Here is a 23,954-nt window from a genome sequence, read left to right on the forward strand (position 1 = left end):
CACTTTGCAAACGAAGTTGAATTGTCTGCTTTTCTTGGGTTGCGTGGACAAGGGGTGTTTCCACTCCTTGCTGTCGCGTTTACTCTTTGACGTATACCGACTGAGTAAGATCTTGTCCATTGCCACAATGCGCTCCAGGAAACCCTTGCCCTCTGTCGACTACCGCATGAGATGCGTGAGACTCTTCCCCATCCCTGTAGCCTTCTGCTCCTATGTGAGCATCTTTGGAACCCAAGTTGCACACACCTTCCAGTATTAAAGGTGTTCATGAACAATAGTGTATGCTGTACCATGACTAATAACAAGTTCGGTTGCAATCTGGTACAGACTAATCCCCCAACATTCCTGTATGAGGTCATTAATGGAAGAAATTGACTCATCCGTAATGGCACATTTAGGGCACCCACTATGTGCCGCATCAGACACTGTTGTGTGTCCTGCTCGAAACCAACCCACCCACTCATACACTTGTGTTCAGGACATGCACTCACCACCATACACAGCAGCCATATGCTCGTAAATGTTTCCTGGTGTGTTGCCTTCTGCCGTCAAAAACTGTATCACGGATCGCTGAGCCTCCTTGTGGCACTGACACTGTGAACGCCATGACTCACCTCACTGAATGACTGACTGGCACCTTGGAGGCAAATTGCACATACACAACCTCCCTTCCCTGCCAGTGCTGCCTAGCGACGCGGTCTGAAACTCGTCTCGCAGACACGTGGCGTACCCCGCCTGGCCTACATATCCCGTAAGTTTCATCGCTCTGTCACTTTATTTCCCTTTTTGATGGGATTAATCCGGTTACGTATTGACTGTACCAAATAGATTCGTGCATTATGGATGCATCGACCTTCATTCACTGTTTTCCTCATACAGTCTTCTCTTCTAAGATTTCCTCTGTTGAGATGTGTTCTTACACATAGAAACATCTGCTGCTTGAACATTTTCACTGCTATGTCACTCCTGTGTTGTCTTCTTGTCAAGCGGACCCGAAATATTGAATCTCAAAAGATCCCAGCACATCATTCACTTCACTGAAATGTTCATCTTGTCGTCTTCGTCAATCAACTCCTGATGGACACACATCAACATTGTCAAAATGGTCATTAGAAACAGTCACTAGAAACCCAGGATCTTCTAATATGCCTGTGTTTCATCAAGCATTAGAGCATGCATCATCATGTACATGCTGACACACAATGAAATATGGGAACTAACTAACTCTCTAGCCTTCTTAAACTTGAAGGTTCATGGCTGCAGCAACACAGGAATTCCATCTGTCCCTATCCTGAGCAAGATCTATATACTCTATTCCATCCCTACCGATTTCTTTTAGGTCCATCTCAACGTTGTCCCTCCATCTTCGCCTTGGCCTTCCTACTGGTCTCTTACCATCAGGTTTCCCAACAAGAATCCTGTAAACTTTTCTTTCCTCTCCCATTTGCGCCACATGGCCTGGCCACCTAAGTCTTCTTGATTTAATCATTCTAATAATATCTGGACATGAATACAAATTATGTAGTTCTAAATTATGTAACCTTCTCCACTCACCTGTCTCATCCCTTTTAGGTCCAAATATTTTCCTAAGGATCTTATTTTCAAATACTCTTAATTTATGTTCCTCTTAAGGGGCCAAGTTTCACATCCATATAATACTACAGGTAAAATTACTGTCTTGTATATTTTAACTTTTAGTTTCTTAGATATTAAACGAGAAGACAAAAGTTTATCAAGAGAAAAGTAATATGCATTTCCTGAATTAAGTCTGCTTTTTATTTCCTCTTTAATATCATTTTCATTTGTTAGTATCCCGGAGTGGGTGATTTCAGAGGGTCAGCAATGTTTCCACATGGAGTGGCTCTGAAGTTCACCCAGCAGCTTGCTGATCACATTACCTCTAGAAATGTGTGGGGACCAACCTCCATCTCCCCCATATATGCCCTCACAGCACAGGGTGAGCTTTATCTATCTATGCACCCACACACACATGAACTCATCAATACTCCATGAGTGTTTCGGATTTCAAGTGATAATGAGATTTTCTAATTCTTGAAAAGTGAGTTCTAATACCATTTATAAACCCTTGAGGGATCACTGAAAACACTGGAAGGTTCTTACAAATAGTGTCCCTTTCATATATTATGTAGGGATGGGACTTATTAATCGGTACTCTACGGTATTGGCCGATATAGGAATATCGGTGTATCGGTAAAATTACCGATTATTTTACCGATCTGATATATCGATAAATACCTGATAATTTAGAGCAAAATTCTTCCATTTGTTTGTAATTTTATTGATAATCTCCATGCCCTAGTTTCTAAAAAAATAAATGTCTAAATATGCAATTTCATTTTCACTGAAGTCACCTTGAAGCACACATTTATTAAGCAGGTCAATGAACCTTTCAGGTTCTTCAAGGACCATTTCTAATTTTATATCGGATCGGTAGAAATCAGTTATTGGTATCGGTAAATTTTATATCGGTACTTTATCAGTATCGGCCCATCCCTAATATTATATATATTGTTATTGATACAAGGAGCCTCCCTGATGGCACAGTGATAACCTCATCACCTTGTAATCAAGGGGTCCCAGGTGGAAGAACATAGTGTTTCAGATCTCACATTAAACTGGAGGTACAGTCCCGATTAGCCTATCTTTGCACAAAGTGGACTGAAAAGAGAAACTCAATATTGATACAACACTGTTTTAAAGATACTATTTCACGAGAGAATACATTCCTCTGGGAGCAAGCAGCAGTTATTTATCATACTGGTCATTTTACTAACACCTACCTGTACTGATATCCAAACTCCATGACACAACAGCCCTCCAAGGGCCACTTTTTTGGTTCACTGTCACATCATCTAATCGAGTCCTAACGCCTCTGTTTTCAAGCTTCCGAGACCGGAACCCTTTACTTCTTCTTTTCAAGTACCTCCCCAGTTGTCCTCCCGATGCTAGGCCAACACAGAAATTTTAGACCTGGGCCCACTTGCACCAAATGTGAGAATGCTAAACATTTGGCTATGTAGGGGTATTGCCTGTGCTGATAGAGTATGAATTAATCTGGTCCCGTCCTCATTTATACCTGTGATGCTGTAAATTTAAATCCCATAGTTGGCCATTCTGACTGATGTTTTCCTAGAAATGTTTCACATAATGAGCTTATAATCATGAGAAATTGCACAGAAGATATACACTACTTTGCGAAAACAGTAAATTCATATACTCATTATAACACCATTAAGCCTTGTTTCCATGATAATCAAAACTCAATAGTCTGACCAAGGCAGAATTTATTTTATTTTAAAACATAAAACTAAACGTTACGTTTCAACCTTCTAGCAAGGTCTTCTTCAGACTCTGTACCAAGTACAAATGAAATAAGGTAAGAAACAGGAAGATCCCCTTCCAGACACAACACAATTAGAAAATTTGTTCAGCAGGGGTATTCGGTCACAAAAGATGTGATGTAAGTGAGGTGACAAAAACAAATTTTATAAAGAATATGGAGGACAGAATCAAGAAAATATGCACGAAAGAATGTGAAAAAGAAGGCAAAATAAATAGCCTCTGGAAAGAGCTGGAAAAGAATGGCTACAAGGAGGAGGATAGACTGGACATAAACAGAAGGAAGAAAAGTGGCAGGGGAGAAGAGGAAGAGAAAGATAAAGAGAGGTGGTTTGGCATAAGGAGTATGGCGAAGACCACAGAAAAGATATGCAGAGTGCTTAGGAAAGCGGGCATTAAAACTAACAGGAAGGGAGGACGAAGCATCTTAAGAATAACGAAGAATGCAAATAAGAAAAAGGAAATCAGAGAAGAGGAAGGGATTATCTATGAAGTGAAATGTAAAGAATGTCAGAGTGTGTACATAGGAGAAACAAAAAAAGAATGAAAGACAGGTTGAAAGAACATAAGGATGATGTACGACTTAAGAGAGAGAGAAATGCGATATTTAAACACACGAGAGAAACATGACATGACATAGAGTGGGATGAGGCTAAGCAGATAGGAAGGGAGAAGAGAATGCTAGTGAGAAAATGGAAGGAGGCCAAGGAAATAGAGAAGAAAGGTGAAGAAGACACAATGAACTGGAATGGGGGACTGAAGATAAACAAAGAATGGAAGAAGGTGTTAGAAAGAGTGGAAAGGACAAGAGCGAAGGAGGAGAAAAGAAGGAAGAATAATGTAGAAAGAAAGGATAAGGAAAAAGAGAGTGAGAGAAGGAGTCCAACCATGTTCCAGATGAAAGGAAATGTTTATCTAAATCGCCTGTCAAGTGAATCAACAGTTGACAGGAGAAGGCCACCTGCTGGAACACTTGAAAGGAATGTTCCAGATAAACAACTTTCTAATTATCTTGTGTCTGGAGGGGAGTGATTTTTATGTACATATATCTTCCTGTTTTGTACCTTATTTAATTTCTATTTGGTACAGAGTCTGAAGAAGACCTTGCTAGAAGGTTGAAACATAACGTTTAGTTTTATGTTTTAAAATAAAATAAATTCTGCCTTGGTCAGCATATTGAGTTTTTCATACTCATGTATAATGCACACTTTTTTCCAAATTGTTTGCCCCCAAAAACTGCGATGCGTATTATGCACGAAATACTCCAGACAGATAACATTAAAATCATGCATGATTTCACTATGCCACTGTGTATAACACATATATATCAACAGGTGCAAATACAAATTACCAGGTTATTTCTTTAGTAATAATAATTTTAAAAAACACTGTAAAAAGTGAAATGGCCATTTCCCATGATTTTTCACTTTGTAACGGAAAGTTTTGCGACACCGAGAGAAACAGATTTGTTCTGGCAGAATTAGAGTATGCACCTCCAGTCACACTGGATGTGCATCAGTGGTATTTGTGACGCGAGAAATGATAGAAAATAACTTCCCGAGTGCTGCAAAGCCGTAACATAATTTTGATCTCGCTTTCTTCTACTACAAATAAACAAGGTTGCTACAGAAGCGAAAGCTTTAGGATTCTAAACACAGTGTAGGGATAGTGGGAAGGTGGCGTTGGAAGAAAGTCACTTCTGGAACTTGAATCGTTGTGCATTATATACAACCTATAATTGTTTGTTGCTTTTCTCCATCGAACACCAGGATGCACAATATACACGCATATGCATTATATACATGTAAATAAGGTAATTCAACAAGCCAATTTTTTAAAAAAAATCGTTCATTATCACAAGAATCAGTTAAATTATCACAAATGTCTTGATTAACACACAACAATCAACAAAGTATATACAATTAAATAAATACCAGCACATACACAAACATATCTTTCAGTCAATTAATAGTCTTCTGTTGTTCTGTCTCACACACACAATAATCTTATTCACATGAATTAATGATAATGTCTTAGCAATGATGAATCATTCTATTCAACTTTCTCCTTCCTAGCGCTAAGTTTTTTCTTCCCCCAATTAAAGATGTTCCTCAATGATAAAATAACTGGAATGCCAACGGGAAGAAATAATGGAATATACACAGCATACCTAAAATGAAAACATAAATTGTATTTTTAAAAATTATGCAGTAAAATGCTCATGTCAATAAAAGATATAAAGTTAAAGCACTAAGAAGAAAATATACACACAGACCTTGGAAACTCCTGTTAACAGGAAGTACAAAAATGACACTTTTTTCTGTTGGCTGGATGAAATAAGCATACACCATGTCTTGCAAATGTAACATTGTACTCAGCACACCACTATTAGTAAAGAACCCTACATACCTACCACAAACAAAGATATGTGTTGGGACTTGGTATTAAATGTTTTTATATTCATAATCATGAAACAAAAAGATGGCAACATTTTGCACTAAATTAATACCTAGGTAGATGTATCAGATAGGTAAAGCTATTGATTAATTTTATTGATAAGACAATAATCAATATGCTTCCAATTGTTACAATATAATGTCACTTACTTCTGATCATCTGGGAAGTACAACAATGCAAGTAGAGTTGAGTCCGTGAACGCTGTCTCGGCTGAAAGAAATGCTTCCTTTGATGCTGTGAAGCCTTCCACAAGTTCCCCTTTCTCCAAGTGAAGTGCTACCCGTTCCACTGCATCGACTGCCCGATAGATGTACATTCCTACATCATCATTTATCACAATGTTGCTGATCTCACCAAGAAGTTGTGATAATGACTGAAAACAAAACAAACACTCACAATAGTAGGGATAAGATTTTTATGACTTTCTTGGTCAGGGTTATATATTCCTGAAATAGATTCATAATACGAAAAACTACTTGAATTAAGGTGTTTCATTTTGGCATATTTGACCCATTTTTTTTACATGATAGAGCATCTTTTAACTACACTCCTCACACCTCACAAAAAGTTTGGAATATTGTTGTATTAGACAATAGGTGATAGAGATGGCCTTGGAATTCAACAACACATGGTATCTGTCTGGTGGACCTTCTCGTATTTTCACTGACATATGCCACCGTGCCTATCACCTATTGCCAAACATAATAATATTCCAAACTTGTTGTGAGGAGCGTATTTCATCCATATTGAAACCTATCTTCTTCTAAGTTCAGCAGAAAACAATGAAATATTAAAAACAAACTGCATACAAGTATTTTACTTATTTCATTTGAATGCTAAAACAACCATCTTAGTTTTATAAAGTTAAAACAAAAGCTTATTTAATTTTAGCCCCAGTCATAAAATCGCCACATCTCCGTTCCTAATTGTGCTAGGAGGATGGTTGATAGCTCGTTGGACTCGGAATGAAGTCCTCTTTCCGATTCTACAATACAAAATGGGGTTTCCATTTAAAATTTCACATTTGTGTGATATCATTGAATAGCTTTCTTTTACTTATTAAACACGTATTTTTTTCATTTTCCGATTCGATGTGTATTTCTCACGATATGTGACTGTTCCGGGACTTTTGGACCAGCCGGTATATATGCATCACGGCATGGTGCAAAGTGCATAGGAAACTTTACCTTCACCTTTTTCTCATTTGCAGGGGGGAAGCGTTTGCTTTCCCATGCCCCCTATGGTATCATCAATAGTAGTGTTTGGCGCGATATTGAAAAAAATATCGTCACGATATTTTAGCTATATATATCGTGTCGGTGATATATTGTGACGATATTTTGGTGATAAATTGTCACAATATTTTAGCGATATATATCGTGTCGGCGATATATTATGACGATATTTTAGCGATATATATCATGTCTGTGATATATCATCATGATATTTTGGCTTTATATATCATGTTGGCAATATATCGTAATGATGTTTCGTGATATATACCGTGTCGGCAATATATCATCATATTTGGCGATATATATCGTGTTGGCAATATATCGTCATGATATTTTAGCGATATATCATCACAATATTTGGCGATATATATATCATGGAGACAATATATAGCCGATATCACGATACGGAAAAAATATAGTATCGTATCATCTATGATGATATATCGCGATATCAAATTTCCGATATCGTCCATCCCCAATCACTAGTCTTAAGTTAGTATATAATAAAATGTAGATACTTAAAGGTACTTACGTTAGTGAGTATTGATTTTAACGAAAACTATATTTCAGAATTCCAATGATCCCTTCATCAGGTTACCAAACTAGGCCAGTGTAACTACACCTTATCCGCGTCAGATATGACAAGGACTTGGGAATTTATAGTGGGTTGAAAGGAATAAAAAGGAACATTTAGTCATCTGACCCCATATGCATAAAACTGCCATGTTCTCAACTGTAAAACACTGATCTAAAAAGCCATTTGAGAACAAGGTGTAACACACAAACACGTTAAAAAACTTATCTAAAAGGCCATGTGAACACAGGGCTTGACACACAAACACGTTAAAAGTCCCACTTAGATGCGCACTTTGGAGAGTTGTGCAACGAACTGGCGTGGTCTCTCGTAGAATGCCGGAAGTCCTTCGGTTGATGTCCCCGCCCCCTACCTTTCCTCTTCTGTATTAGGTGAGCTACGTCATATCAAGTTTGAATTCTTTAATCTCTTGGGCCGCACTAATCATGGTTTGGAGTGACCTGGAAACTGATCTTTTCTTTATTTGATACCCCATCACTTAAACATCTTGATGATACACAGGTCGTCGACATTCCCATCTTCTCTGTTTAGCTTATTACTCCTATCTTTGCAGATAGATGCCGCTTCGTAAACATTCCGACTTATCGGTTTGTTGTCAATCCTGACAATCTCTTGTTTCTTAATTTTGTGTTCTTCTTCAATTATATGTTCCGATAACCCAGTTCTTGGTATCCCTTCCTGAATATCTTTATCGTGTTCACCCCATTGGGTTTTCATGCCTCTTACGGTTTGCCCTATGTATTCTTTATTACAAACACACTTTATGCTATAAGCCCCTTTTTTATCATCATCTACATTCTCCTTTTCCTTACCGTATTTCTTATATTCAGTGAAATACTTCTCTACGTTGTGCAAAGCACTCATCCCACATTTGATACCATATTCTTTGACCACTTTTTCTATCTTTTCGGATACTCCGTTGAAATAAGGGATACCTATGTACTTATACTTCTTTTCTTCTCCATCAATTCCATTCTCTTTCCCCTCCCCCTTCCAATCCTTATCTTTATTTTCCCTGTCTTTTACACATATTTTGTGGGTTTCTCTACAAATCCTATTTAAGTCATTCTCCTTATATCCATTCTTTTTTCCCACTTTATAAACCCATTCTTCTTCCCTTTTCTTTTCATCCTTTTGGTTGCACAATCTTATGCCCCTTATAAAAAAGTTATTTTTAATCCTTCTAGCATGCTCTGATTTATTGTGGATAAACATATCTCCAGCTAAGGTTTATGGAATACCCCTGTCTTAATTTTCGTTCCCGTTTTAACGATCTTCAAATAAAAAAATCCCATTTCATTTCCTACCATTTCTTCTTTTGTGAATTTAATTCAGTCCTCTTGTTCTCCCAGCAACTCACACATTTTTGTGAGGTCTGTATTCGTCCCGATTACCAAGATACCATCAACGTATCTTCCGAAGTATTTGATGTTTCCCCCCACTATCCACTAGTCTTGTAATTACTGAAAACTGCTAAGTATCTCTGCCCCGATTTCCTTGCTCGTGTGGAAGTGAGCACCCTTACACGAGACATCTTAACCAATTAACATAAAGGCATCTAAAATTACGCAGTTGCTCTCCAACCTGAATATGCGCATTCAACAAACATAGTGTACTGCAAGTAAAAAAAAAAAAAAAGATGCCCATCTTCCCCCGCATGAGGTCATTACTACGGCACTGTGCAAAACTAAGCAGGATCCAGCCCCTTTATCAGTCTTTAATCCCCGAATCGGAAATCTTGCTCGTATGTCTGAAGCTTTGACATGACAACATGGGAGACCTTCAAGCAGTGATCCTTTCCCTTCACCCCTCCTTCCTTCTTTCTTCCTGCAACTTGGCCGGGAATAAGCACACTTGTGATAAGACTTGTTCAGCGCCGCTCGACCACCTGTTCGTATCCCCCCCCTTCCTCTCCCTTCCATTACAAACTGGTGGGAGGGGTGTCTGCGAGCAACGGGCAGATGACAACCGGAGACAAATGTTTCGTCTCGTGACTCATCCACTCTGAAGGGAAGAAAAACGGCATTGTTTTGAATCTCCTCTCCGAAGGTTGTTTTGTTTTGACGATTAGAAAATACGAGTACGACAAAAAGTGAGGAGTTAGAAAAAGAAAAGCTACTTTTTTTTCTTGTTCTGCCTTCTGATAAACACCTTGAACACATAGAGCAGTGCAGGAAGGAAATGCACATGATGGTAAGAGTAATATAATTGCCGCTTTTCTTCTGAACCATTCACGTGCTGAAAATAATTCACGCAATATTAAACGTTGAAGGAAAGACAAAAAAAAGAAAGAAAAAAAGGAAACACGTTATTTACAGGGAAACTATTGGTGGAAGGGGTGTTTGCCCTCCGCAAGACTTCTAAATCCAATAATAAATCGTCAATTAACATGGATGTAAATAACAATCAGTGGCGTTCCCAAAGGGGGGTGATAGGGGTCATAAGCCAGTATTTCTAAAAAAAAGAAAAAAACGTCAAAGGCAGGAAAAAATGGTAAAGTGAGGGCTGACTACTATACAAGGTATACGTAACCCCATTCCCCCTTTCGAAAACCCTGCACGCTTCACTGATAATTTATTGCGACATCTAAAAATGCATAAGTTTGAAAAAGCTTGTTTTGTTCACTTCATGCTGTTGGGCTAATCGGGACTGGATACATATGCAGCTCAAAGTGGAATCTGAACCATTCTGCACGTCTTCAGGACACTTTGATTACAGTATATAAAGATGCTTGGCATCCAACTATAAATGATCACCCCCCTCCAATTACCCGGGACTTCTAAAAATAGCAACTAATTACCAATTTACAGAGTAAAGGGAGATCTTACACGATCAGATACATAAACTGAACCTAATAGGTGGCAGTTAGAAGCAGTCATCCACTGTTCCTAATTTCGAAAGTGGGTCCCGTTAATCCGTTATTGACTTTCACAGCACGTCTTACTTTTGTCCTTAGACATCCATCATCATACTTCTTTCCTGTTGTTAAATAATTTTTGATACAATATACCCCTAAAAAGTCGATTGTGTAGTCATTTCTTACTGACACTTGAGTTTCACCCCTCCCTTATGTTTTCCCGCTTTTTACGTTTCCCAGATTTTACGTTTTTTATTTATGGGCCCCTGAAAAACATAAAATTGGGTATACATTTTGATATTCTTCTATCAATCCAATATAAAATTGCAGCTGCTCCTTGAACAAAAAAAACCCTCTGTATTTAGACATTTACTCTACAAAGCAAATATATATAAATTATAAATTTATATTCAGAATTTTGCACTACATTACAGGGTATTTATAGATATATCAGGTCAGTAAAATTATTAACACTAAACCGATATGTCAATATTGGATGATGATAAGAGTAGCAACTAATCTGTCCCATCCCTAATTTAAAATAAAGGATTGAAAATGGCCAGCTGTTAGCTTTGAACCTGCACCATCCCAAATAATACTGAACCCTATGGATGAACCAATATGAAAATATAACAGTTGGGCTGAAAAGTTCGTAGGCTGACTCATAGATGGCATTACTAGAATTAAATCCATGTGGTTTTTACTTAGTACTAACCTTCAAAAGATACGTGTATAAATTTCACAGCTGCCGGATAATTAGTTCGTGAGATATAGCATTGTGAGTGAAGCAGCTTTTGTTATTGTGAAAAAATGGATAAAAACAGAATTTCGTGTGTTAATAAAGCATTGCTTTTTGGCGAAAAAAAATACTGTTGAAGCCAAGGTTTGGCTTGATAAACATTATTCGGACTCTGCACCAGGAAAATCAACCGTTGAGAAGTGGTTTGCTAAATTTAAACGAGGCGAAATGAGCATCGAAGACGATGCACGCAGTGGACGCCCCAAAGAGGCTGTTACCGACGAAAACATAAAAAAAGTCCACAAAATAATTTTAAATGATCGTAAAGTGAAGTTGATCGAGATAGCTGAGACTTTAAAAATATCAAAGGAACGTGTTGGACATATTGTGCATGAATATTTGAACATGCGAAAGCTGTGTGCAAAATGGGTGCCGCGTGTGCTCACAATCGATCAAAAGCAACAACGTTTTGATGATTCGGAGCAATGTTTAGCGATATTCATCCGTAATAAAATTGATTCCCCATCCACCATATTCTCCAGATCTGGCCCCCAGTGACTTTTTCCTGTTTGCAGACCTTAAAAGAATGCTCGCTGGAAAGAAATTTAGCACTGATGAAGAGGTAATCGCCGAAACTGAGGCCTATTTTGAGGCTAAAGAGAAATCGTACTATAAAAATGGCATCGAAAAATTGTATGACCGCTATAATCATTGTATCGCCCTCGAAGGCAACTATATTGAATAATAAAATCGAATTTTGTCAAAAAAATATTTTTTACTATGTTAGCCTACGAACTTTTCAGCCCAACTGTTAACCATTAAAGTGATATTGAACTGGTCTGAAAAGGAAAGATGGATCAACAACCAGGTGACTGCAATGAGTTTTGCCAAAGAAGAGGAAACTATATATTTGACATTTACAAAACAAAACAGTTTGAATTATGCCTATATTTCTAAAAAAAAAATGGCAGATTTTTGTAATAAATTATAGATATCTATATGTTATATATGTTATATATATATATTGGATTGACAAAAATGATGGTCAATTTAATGACAAACTTATATGCCTACATCAGCTGATATACACATATACAATATCAGAAATGCAGTACCTGTAATGTAAGTTGGGCTGAAGTAACTTGTTCCAAGGATCTAACCCTCATTAGGAGATCTAACTCCCATTCCCTGGGTTTCACAGATTCTGAAGGCAGCAACTCAACTCCAAGCAGTGGCTCCTGCAACATAAACAATGTAACATTTACTACACATAAATTAAACATCATGCTTGGAACCCCAATTTTACATTTTACTTCAATCCCTTTTACATTCTTGGTCCCAATAAAGCAAAAATAACTTTTTCCTAAAAATTTTGCATTCACCACCTTTATAAGTTCTTCAGCTTCATTGTTCTGGCAAATGTATAATTAAAGTTCCATATAGAAACCAGCAAATTATAAATAGGCTATATTAAAATTTTAATATACTGCTGGACAAAAAAAACCGGACACTTGCATATTTTGTGATAACGCAATGGGTCGATAAAAGCTCTGGTACAAGGGCTAACTAAATGTTGCAGAAACTGAATTAAGTACGAATGCATAAACAAAGTCCGAGCCTATGAATGGTGCATATGGTACTACATGATCTGCCGAACATTCTGTAATATACCTGCGAGCTGTTATTGCAATTCAGATGTCAAATATTAAAGTGTCCGGTTTTCATTGTCCAGCAGTATATAATAAAATGAAGAACTGACTAATTAACAAAAGGGCCATTCCACGCCATTTCAACGAGGTCAGGACACCCACCAACTCCGATTTCGATGAAATTTGGTATACACCCTTACTTTATGGTTGAAAGAAACCCCCTAACTTTTTTTCGCTCTATCTCAAACGGTTTTCATTTTACAGCACTTTCAAATGTCATCAAATCAGTGTTGTCTGTCAGTCTTAAGACCCTCAACACAAGATACCATTGCTTACATTTCATTTCTTTTCTCCTTAACCAATCATCAGATCTCTTTGAAATTTTACACAAAGTTCAATGAAATAATGAGGATTTCAGAAAAAAATACATTAGTACTCAAAAATTTTACAAATGCCTATAAAAATACCAAAAATGGATTTGTAGCCTAATTTCTGTGGTGGGAAAAGAGGTTATGAAAATCTGAATTTTCATCATGTGGGTATGATGGAACCAAAAACTTTTGATGTTGAAAATCATTGCAAAGACATACTCTTTCTCTACAAAAAATAAAATTTTTGCGAAAATTTTACTTTTTTTGGAAATTGCCTAAAATTTCAGGGTCAATCCCTACCAAATGGTTCAGCACTGGTCGGTCGACCATTTTTAAAATTTTTCATTTGTTTGTTATTTGTAACCCCTGTACAAGGGTAGTTCAAAACAGGCATTATTTGTCTAGAACTAGACTTCGTTTGAAAATGGCGGCCATTTTTGTTTCATGACTTGCAACATTTTTGGCCTATGCAGACAGTTGCGATAATTATGATAACTCCGCTAAGAAAAATTATAGAAATCAGGGGTAAAAAACATTGTTTTCAGTACATTTCAGGCTACATTATATGTTCCGTATCTTTTTTCACCACATCTAATGCAAATGGCTGAAATGAAGGGTGAAAACTGACTGATCTTCAATTTTGAAGGAAAATCAATAGGATATTTTTTTTAGTAGGTAAGCAATGAAATATCAGAGATAATTTTTTTAGGGGAAACATGTACGTACATGCAAAGTTTCACCAGAAAATTTTTGAGCTCTGTTACTGGTTTCCGCATTGGGTTAAAGCTCTTTGAAAATGATCATTTTTCTTAAAATTTGGGCCCCAAATATATGTCTGGTTGGAAAGGTCTTCCCGATGGCATAGCAGTTACGTCCACGTTTTGTAATCAAAGGGTTCTGAGTTCGATACCCAGTGGAGGCACATACTGATTCGGATACCACTTTAATAAACTGTAGGTGCAGTCTCGATTAGCCTTCCGTGCATAAAGTTGACTTAAAACTGAAATGAAAACAATATCTGGTTGGGAAAATAATGAAATTTGATATTTACTGCATAAAGAGGTACCTGTAAAAAATTTCGAGATTGATATTACATGATAACAATGCTACAAGAGGGGGAAGTTTGGCAAAAACAGACAAATTTACGTTATTAGTTAGAATTATGTTATAATTATAATTATGTACTTTTAATGAACTAACATGGAATTAAAATTATTGTACGTATTAATTAATTGCAACATACGAATGGCCATTCTTCTTCTTTTCTCTCTCTCTCTCTCTCTCTCTCTCTCTCTCTTTCTCTCTCTCTCACTCTCTCTCTCTCACTCTCTCTCTCTCACTCTCTCTCATATATCAAAGAAAAGATGTGTTCTGGCATGTATCAAATATTTTGTGCTCAAACTTTGGAGGTCCATGTTTCCTCTTAAAAAAAATTATAGCTCTAATATTTCATTGCTTACCTACTAAAAAAAAATATCCTATGCATTGATTTCCCTTCACAATTCAATATCACTCAGTTTTGACTCTAAATTTCAGCCATTTGCATTAAATGTGGTGAAAGAAGATATGGAACATAAAATGTAGCCTGAAATGTACTGAAAACAATATTTTCACTCCAGATTTCTATAATATTTCTTAGCTGAGCTATCATAATTATCGCAATTGTCTGCATAGGCCAAAAATGTTGCAAGTCATGAAACAATAATGGCCGCCATTTTCAAACGAAGTCTAGTTTTAGAAAAATAATGCCTGTTTTGAACTACCCTTATACAGGGGTTACAGCGACAAACAAATGAAAAATTTTAAAAATGGTCAAGCGACCAGCGCTGGACCATTTGGTAGGGATTGACCCTGAAATTTTAGGCAATTTCCAAAAAACGTAAAATTATCGTTAGAAGGAATAAAAAAATATATATATTTCTTGTAGAGAAAGAGCATGTCTTTGCAATGATTTTCAACATCAAAAATGTTTGGTTCTATCATACCCACATGATGAAAATTCAGATTTTCATAACCTACTTTCCCACCACAAAAATTAGGCTACAAATCCATTTTTGGTATTTTTATAGGCATTTGTAAAATTTTTTGAGTGCTGATGTAATTTTTTTCTGAAATCCTCATTATTTCATTGAACTTTGTGTAAAATTTCAAAGAGATCTGATGATTGGTTAAGGAGAAAAGAAATAAAATGTAAGCAAGGATATCGTGTGTCGAGGGTCTTAAGACTGACGGACAACACTGATTTGATGATATTTCAAAGTGCTGTAAAATGAAAACCGTTTGAGATACAGTGAAAAACATTTAGGGTGTTTCTTTCAACCATAAAGGAAAGGTGTATACCAAATTTCATCGAAATCGGAGTTGGTGGGTGTCAAAATCTTAGTTTTTTGCGTTGATTTGATGTGGAATGGCCCAAAACTGTTTTTTTATCAAGCAACCAAAAATAATGTAACTTCATAAAAATCAGTTACATCTCAGTCTATTAATTTGCAACAGTGTAGCGGCAACACCGTCATCTTGTAATCAAGGGGTCCCAGGTTCAATACCAAGTGGAGGCACAATGTAGTGGTTCGGATCCCACTTTAAACTGTAGGTCCAGTCCCAATTAGCCTTTCTGTGTATAAAGTGGATTTAAATACAAATTCGAGCATCTGTCTTTCTCCAATACATGAACTCAAATTTTTGTCTATTTCAAAATATGCTGAACATGAAAAAAGGAAATGAACATGAAGAAGTGAAGGGAAAAGAAAACAGGAAGGAAAAAATAAATCTCACGTGGAAAGAAGTGGAGGAAGCACTGAAGAGAATGAAGAGAAGTAGAGCACCTGGAGTAGATGAAGTTCCAGTGAAAATGATACTAGGAGCTGGAGTGATTGGTGTGCAGTGGTTATACAGAGTGTTGAAAACAGTGTGGCAAGAGAGAGAAGTGCCAAGAGATTGGACAAAGGGACTCATAGTTCCCATATTCAAGAAGGCTGACAGAACGGAATGAAAAAACTACAGAGGAATAACACTAATGTGCCACTCAGCAAAGGTGTAAGAGAAAATATTAGAGAAAAGAATACGGGAAGTAACAGAGCTGAACATGAGAGAGGAACAGTATGGATTTAGAAGAGGCAGAACAACAGTAGATCTGATATTCACCATAAGGTAAATGCAGTAAAAGCACTACGAGTATGGAAATGATTTGATTATGGCTTTCCTAGATATAGAAAAAGCATATGATAGCATGGACAGAACAAAGATTTGGAAGGCTCTAAGAGAGAAAGGAGTCAAGGAAGAGATAGTGTGTATAGTGCAGAGAACATACAAGGCCAACCAGAGCTGTGTGAAGACACCAGTGGGAAGAACAGAGTGGTTCAGTATAAGTAATGGACTAAAACAGGGAAGTGATCTTTCCCCACTGCTCTTCATGATTACAATGGATGCAATTAACAAAGAGGTGGGGAAGAAGATAGGAGAGGACGAGATGAAGGCCCTGTTGTTCGTGGATGACTTAGTAATATGGGGAAACAGGGAAGAAGTACAGATAGCTTGATAGTTGGAATGAGGAAATCAGAAGAGCAGGAACGAAATTCAGTGCACAAAAGAGCAAGGTGCTAATAACAAGAAACAGAGCCAGAAATGAACCAAGAATAAAGATGGACACGGAAGAGTTGAGGGTAGTGGAGAGCTTCAAATATCTAGGAAGCATAATTGAGAGAAGTGGAAGACTAGATGAGGAGGTAAACAGAAGAGGACAAATTGGTGGTGGACTATATCAAAGTTTTCAAAGATTAATATGGAACAGGGATGTACCTATGAAATGCAAGAAGGTAATATATAACACATACTATGTGCCAAGAATTACATACGGAGCAGAGACTTTGACAATGATAGAGAGAGACAAAAGAAAGATGCAGGCAGTGGAGATAAAGACTTCCAGTAAGAGCTTACAATGCACAAGGAGTGGGAATAAGGCCATGGGGGAGACCAAGATGTCTGTGGAAAGAGCAGATAGTGGAGAATGTTAGGAGATGAGGACAAGATTGCAACACCGTGAAAAGAGAGGAGTGGTGGAAGACCAGGAAAAAATGGAGAGGCTTGACTTCTATGCTGACCCAGCCAGAGGCACAAACGGCTTCATATTTTAAGATGGATGGTAATTGTTTGATATCATATCTATTATATCATTTATATTTATTAGGGATGGAACCGATTAATAGGTACTCTATCGGTATCAGCCGATATAGGCATATCGGTGTATCGGTTTATCGGTAAAATTACCGATTATTTTACCAATCCGATATATCTATAAATATATGATAATTTAGAGCAAAATTCTGCTATTTTGTTGTAATTTTTATGGATAATCTCCGTGCCCTACTTTCTAAAAATGTAAATATCTAAATATGCAATTTCTTTTTCACTGCAGTCACCTTGAAGCACACATATATTACGGAGGTCAATGAACCTTTCAGGTTCTTCAAGGACCATTTTTAATTTTATATCGGATCAGTAGAATATCGGTTATCGGTATCGGTAAATTTTATATCGGTACTGTATCGGTATCGGCCCATCCCTAATATTTATAATTGCCTCCCAGTAATTAGTGTTAAAGGAAGAAGGAAACTGAAATTTATCAAAAAAAATTTGCATACAGCTCCTGTGTTAACCTTGCCCCCAATTGACCAAAGCACATACAACAATGCAATGTTTCATTGAAATCAGACTGATACTTCTTAACTAAAAAAATAACAACACTGTATAAATGGGAAGTGTTGCCAGCTTATGGAACAATTTCTGGAATTTCAATACTAGCGTCGGCCCAATAAGCTATGACATCAAATTGCTACAAGGTTTCTTCACTTCCCATGGTAGAATTTGATTGTAACAGAAATGTTAAGTGAAATGCCAAGCAAAAAAAATTATCATCGGTACAGTATCGGCTCAGCTCTGGAAAACAAGTAAAAGAAAACTTACAACATCCGGAATCCCCAGGAGTTGCCGCATCTGAGGAAGAAAAACTCCCATAACCGCTCCCGAGTTCACATTGGCATGAAACGGTTCAGTGTGGTTATCGCCTTGAGTGCATGATGGATTGTAGATGTGGATGCCTCCCCATCGGGGTGATAGGAATGCATTGCTGTACACTCTCTGAGATAGCTGCTTGCTGTAGATGTACAATGGGGAATCATCACATGTCGGAACGTAAACCACAAAGTTAAGTGTTGGATTCTGTGACATGTGAGATGCTGAAAATAGATAAAAGATTTCTAGTAATATAATAGCAAATAAAAATTAAAACTACAGTTTTCTATTTTTGTTACAAGAAGCATTAAAATGTTTACACAATTTAAATATGTATCTGAAGTTATTTCTACATAATTTAAATATGTGGGCGTACCCAAAAGAAACCGAACTAATTTTTTTGTGAACTTATTTATTCACAATTTAAGTACAAACCTTCAATCCCCTTCAAAGTAATCTCCACTTGCAATAAGACACTTGTTCAATCTTTGATTCCATTTTTCAAAACATTTTTTAAAGTCATCTTTTGTGATGCATGACAGCGCCTCCGTCATTTTTTTCTTCACCTCAGCAACATCAGCTAAACACTTTCCTTTCATGTCTCCTTTCATTCTAAGAAACAAAAAAAAGTCGCACGGGGCAACGTCGGGTGAGTATGGGGGGGTGAGGAACAGGGGTCATACCATTTTTGGTCAAGAATTGTCGTACAGACAGGGCTGTGTGAGCCGGGGCATTTTCATGTTGGAAAAAACAGTCACCCGACTGCCACAAATTGGGCCGCTTCCACCGCACACTGTTGCACAATCGTTTCAAAACTTCACTGCACTGAACTCCAAGTCACTCCCGACAGCTCCCCAATTTGTTCAATGGTCCGTCGTCGATCTTCGTTGATGATTTCACGAATTTTTTCAACATTGTCATGTGTTTGGGACGTGGAAGGATGACCAGAACAACGTTTGCCATCAATTGGCATTTCACCATTTTTGAAACGGGAAAACCACTCCAACACTTTGAGTTTTCCCCATACCATCGTTTTGTATGCAGTTTTTAACATTTCAAGAGTTTCTGTTCCACTCTTTCCGAGCAAAAAGCAGAATTTCATCGCCACATGCTGTTCCCGAAAATCAGCCATTGCAAAAACGACGATCACACAAAACAGCTGTCACTCTAAACTCCGCCGAAACGTGTCCTGAACTGCTTCAGCGACGGCACTCGGCTTACAGAATCAGGAAGGTTCGCTCTATGTGCTCCTAGCAGCAAAACGCGGTATTACAAAACCCCTGCCCACCACAAAATTAGTTTGGTTTCTTTTGGGTACGCCCACGTATGTATCTGAAAAAGTTATTTCTACATAATTTATTACTATGCTCTAATAAAAGAGTACACAAAATAATACAAAAATAATAATCATCGGGTAAATTACTGAGTTTCAAATTCAAGCAATATTTAGAGATGGGGAACATAGTATTGTAGAATCCAGACTCAAAAATAATCAAGGTAATTCAGGATTACTAGATTTTATCAAAAAAGTACAAGTAATAGCAAGTTAATATCAGGCCATTTACAAATACAGTAGAACCTCAATTTTACGTTTTTCAGGGTACCAAGTTCAGAAAACTTAAAATGCAGGAAAATTTCATAATGTTTTGCTACGTTGGGACTATCAAGATTGCATGGAAAATATAAAATCGGGGTTCTGCTGTAATAATAATAAAAATAACATACCTAACTTCTTTTCCAATGGAGTAATGATGTGATGCAGAGTGTCTTCATCTAATCCATAGTGTTGTCCAAACTCATTCGCTATGACCTTCGGAGTTACGTCCAGATTAACGAAGTAAAGCACTTGCGACTTAATCGTATAATTTGCCAACGGCAGTTCATCTAGGAAAGGCAGGATATGATCTAAAAGATTAAAAAAGTATAAATTACAAATTGTACAGAAACTCTGGACTTGCACTGTGGTTGGACCAGGAATAGTGCAGAATTTGATCCCTTTCTGTGTGGCTAATAATTCATAACAATATTCTTCTGAAATACTGACAGTCCATTATGAAGACGAGGGGTACAGTCTCCTCCTCAAAGCTTGAAGAGCCAAACGAGACTGGGATCTACATCTATATCTGGATGAAAACTACAATTTTACATGGCCACATGGAAGTATTAACTCTTTAACACTGTAGTGGTCATGCAGAAAAAACTTTCTGTCATTTATCGCATGGATCACTATTGTTATCCATAGAATATTAGTATTTGTCAAAATTTCTCTGGTTTTAGAGTGACAATGTCCTTTTTGAAGTATTCCGGTTCACTTAACAAAAAGTTAATTCACTCAACACATAACAGGCGGGAGGAAATTCAGTGAATTGCATTTGGATATAATGAAACCAAAGAAAAGTACATACTTTAGAATCTTACTTTCGTTATTTTCTTTCCAAAAAAATCATAAACAGGTTTTTGGTGGTCTGGACACACCTAATGCTTATATTTATAACAGAGTTTAGAAACACATACTTATATATGTAGATGCTACAATGCCAGGGGTCCCGGGTTCAAATCCCAGCCTGGGCATGGATGTTTGTGAATGTCCATTCATGAATTTCATCATATCATCACTCATCCCCATCTTCACAATTAGCCAAAAGTGTCAGAAAAGCGAAGTAAGATAAAGAAAATCAATTACATATGTAGAAAACCTAGTACGTATCCAGAAGCACTCCCATCAATGTTCGAGTGGATCACTATTGTGCTCCACTGAAATATGAGCTCTATTAACAATTAAACAATAGATATATTTCAAACAATGGCTGATCAAACATAGTTCTTGAATGTTCCTGGAAGGTAGACTGCAAGCAAATGTCAATACTGCTGCCAAACTGCAGTAGCATGTGAAAATATACAAGTGGATCACTATTATGATCCACGAGACCACTGTAGTGTTAAATACGCTAGGAACATGTTGATTAATATAACAGTACAGTCACGGACACTTGTAATAACGATCCCATTGTAAGTCAAGTGCCAAGAAAAATTGGGAATAATATGTCGGAGCAAAATAATTATTTTCTGGTGAATTACCAATAAAAATTTACTACTTTGGTACACAAAGAATGTCAAAATTGCAAATATTTTACAAAAAAAACTTAATGATTCATTCAGATCCATAACCAAAATATGAGTCCACAGGTTTCACGAGTCTTGCCATAAAAAAATGCTACATATTGAAAGTTTGAAACCAGGATATAAGCGTGTCTATTCATAATAATATTACAAAATGGTAGAGGCTTACTCAGTAGCTCAGTACAATAAGGCTCGGTTGTGCCTTTGGCCGATGCCAGGGCAGCCGTTTTCAAAATTTCCTCCACTTTTAATAAAACACAATGATATTCCAAAATCTTAAAAATTACATATGCTTAGAAATCTTTCCAGAACATTCGCGTGGTTTACTTTTCCTGTTGCCTAGATATTCTCAATAGTTAATGAGTATATAAGTCTATTAAAATATTGATATCTAGCGAAAGTAAACAACATGAAGAATTACGTGAATGTTCTAGAAGAAATTCTAAGCATATGTGGTTTTTAAGATTTTGGAATATAGCGGTTTTTCAAAAGTACAGGAAAGTTCGAAAACAACTGCCCTGGTATTGGCTATAGGTCACAATTTCAGTCTCAACACAGAAGTTCCCAGTTTTAAGTCAGGTGTTCTTTCTGAATGTATTTCATCTAATCATCACCCATCTTCACCACTACAATTAGCCACAAGTAGCAGAAAAGCAACGCTAAATAATTGATTGATTTGGAGTTTTAAGTCAACTTTATGTACAGTAAGGCTAATCGGGACTGGACCTACAGTTTAAAGTGGGATCTGTACCACTATGTGCCTTCACTGGGCATCGAACCCGGTTCCCCTTGATTACAAGCGACGACGCTACCACTGCACCATCGGGGTGGCCTACAACGCTAAATAAAAAAAATACAAATCCAACAAAATGGTGGACCCCTGACGGCATACTTTAACTTTGTCATCTTGTAATCAAGGGGTCGAAGTTTGATACCTGGTGACGGTACATGGTGGTTCGGATTGCACTTTAAACTGTACTTCCAGTCCCGATTAGCCTTACTGTGCAAAAAGTTGACTTCATCCTAGCTAACCCATGGGGTTCAAGAAATTTATTTACCTCACGAGCCCACACTTTAATTTACCATTAGAATTCAAGAAATCATTTTGTCATTGAACCACTGCTTCCTTTGCCGATTATATATGTTCAGTTATTTATTTATTACAATAGTTACAAAAATTACCAACATTAATAAGAAATAACCAATTATTGCAAATATATTTTACCACTCACTAAAACTCGCAAAAAAACATAATAATTATTCACTAATGCATTTTTGGTTCATAGAGGTGCAGTTGCTTATTAATTTTTTTTTTTTTTTTTTTATTTTATTTATTTGAAAAGTCCTGAATACAGAAAAATCCATTTTACATCAGGATATCAACCGGAAAAGAAATAAACAAGATAATAAGATGGACACATACACACACATATACATATATAACAAGAATAATAACAACTAGATCAAGAATAATATTATTTATACTTCAGCTGCTTTATGCACGCCGTTCTGTAAGTCTGCTTTGATAAATGGAAGCCCGGAGCGTCTTTTAATGAGTTGTAAATTGTTTGTAGCCTGTAGAGAAGTGATCTTTGTTCTAAGGATAGCCTTGAAGATTTAATGTAAAAGAAGTTGTTGCATTTACTGTTGGGACGTGGGATTCTGATATTAAGAAGTGGCAAGAGTTCGCTGGTGAAAAGTTGTCCATTAATGATTCTGAAGAGTAGTGTTAAATCTGAGAGTTGACGGCGAAGAGAAAGGTCATGAATTTGTAGAGTGGATAGAATTTCTTGTTTGGAGAAGTTTGCAAGGGCTGGGCATCTGTGTTTGACTATTCTGACGAAGAAACTTACTACTTTGTTTGTTTTCTTTAAATTGCTTTCACATGCCATTGACCAAATACAGGAGCCATATTCAAGAATAGGAACAACACACATTGTAAAGTAGGTTTTGAGGGCAGAAACGTGAGTTATGTCTGTAAATCTGTAAATTAGTCCAAGCGTTTTCATCGCTTTCGAAGTTATGTAGTCTATGTGATGGTTGAAAGTCAGTTTGCTATCAAAAATGACACCAAGATCCTTGTGCTGTCGTACGAACGGAATAACCTGGTTGCATAACTTGTAGGATGGCACTGTGTTATTGGATTTTAGGGTAAACCTCATGACAACAGATTTATCCGGATTTAATTTGAGATTCCAGTCTTGACACCAGCGTTCAATGTGTTTGAGATTGTCTTGGATGTAGCATGTGTCCTGAGGTGAGGTAATGTTTCGGAATAATTTGCAGTCATCAGCATACAATAATACTGAACATTCGGAAGAAATATATTCGTGAATGTCATCCATGAAGAGAGAGAAACACAGGGGCCCCAGAGAACTTCCTTGGGGCACACCGGAAACTACAGGGAGCCACGACGAACAGCAACCAGATACGATAACCTTTTGCTTTCTATTGTGCAAGTAAGATGAAAGTAGTTTAAGAAGAGCTCCGTGAATATTGAATCTATTCGATAATTTGTGGATGAGTTGCGTGTGAGAGATAGAGTCAAAGGCTTTGGAAAA

At 37.0% G+C, this 23,954-nt stretch overlaps 1 protein-coding gene across 2 annotated transcripts in view; it reads right to left on the minus strand.

Annotated features, from left to right (window-relative positions):
- Positions 1-5,212: 5,212 nt before the first annotated feature.
- The window catches only part of PIG-S (phosphatidylinositol glycan anchor biosynthesis class S), a 40,828-nt gene continuing 22,086 nt past the window's right edge, over positions 5,213-23,954 (minus strand). For both annotated transcript variants that reach the window (XM_083140162.1, XM_083140161.1), the window contains exons 5-9: positions 19,999-20,178; positions 18,226-18,497; positions 12,359-12,481; positions 5,967-6,190; positions 5,213-5,530 (exon numbers count right to left, since the gene is read on the minus strand). In XM_083140162.1, coding sequence (XP_082996288.1) covers positions 5,413-5,530; positions 5,967-6,190; positions 12,359-12,481; positions 18,226-18,497; positions 19,999-20,178 — 917 coding nt within the window. In that variant the 3' untranslated portion in view covers positions 5,213-5,412. The remainder of the gene's footprint in view (positions 5,531-5,966; positions 6,191-12,358; positions 12,482-18,225; positions 18,498-19,998; positions 20,179-23,954) is intronic.

This window comes from Lepisma saccharinum, chromosome 18, assembly GCF_977018435.1.
Source record: "Lepisma saccharinum chromosome 18, izLepSacc3.1, whole genome shotgun sequence".
NCBI classification, from domain to species: Eukaryota; Metazoa; Arthropoda; class Insecta; order Zygentoma; family Lepismatidae; genus Lepisma; species Lepisma saccharinum.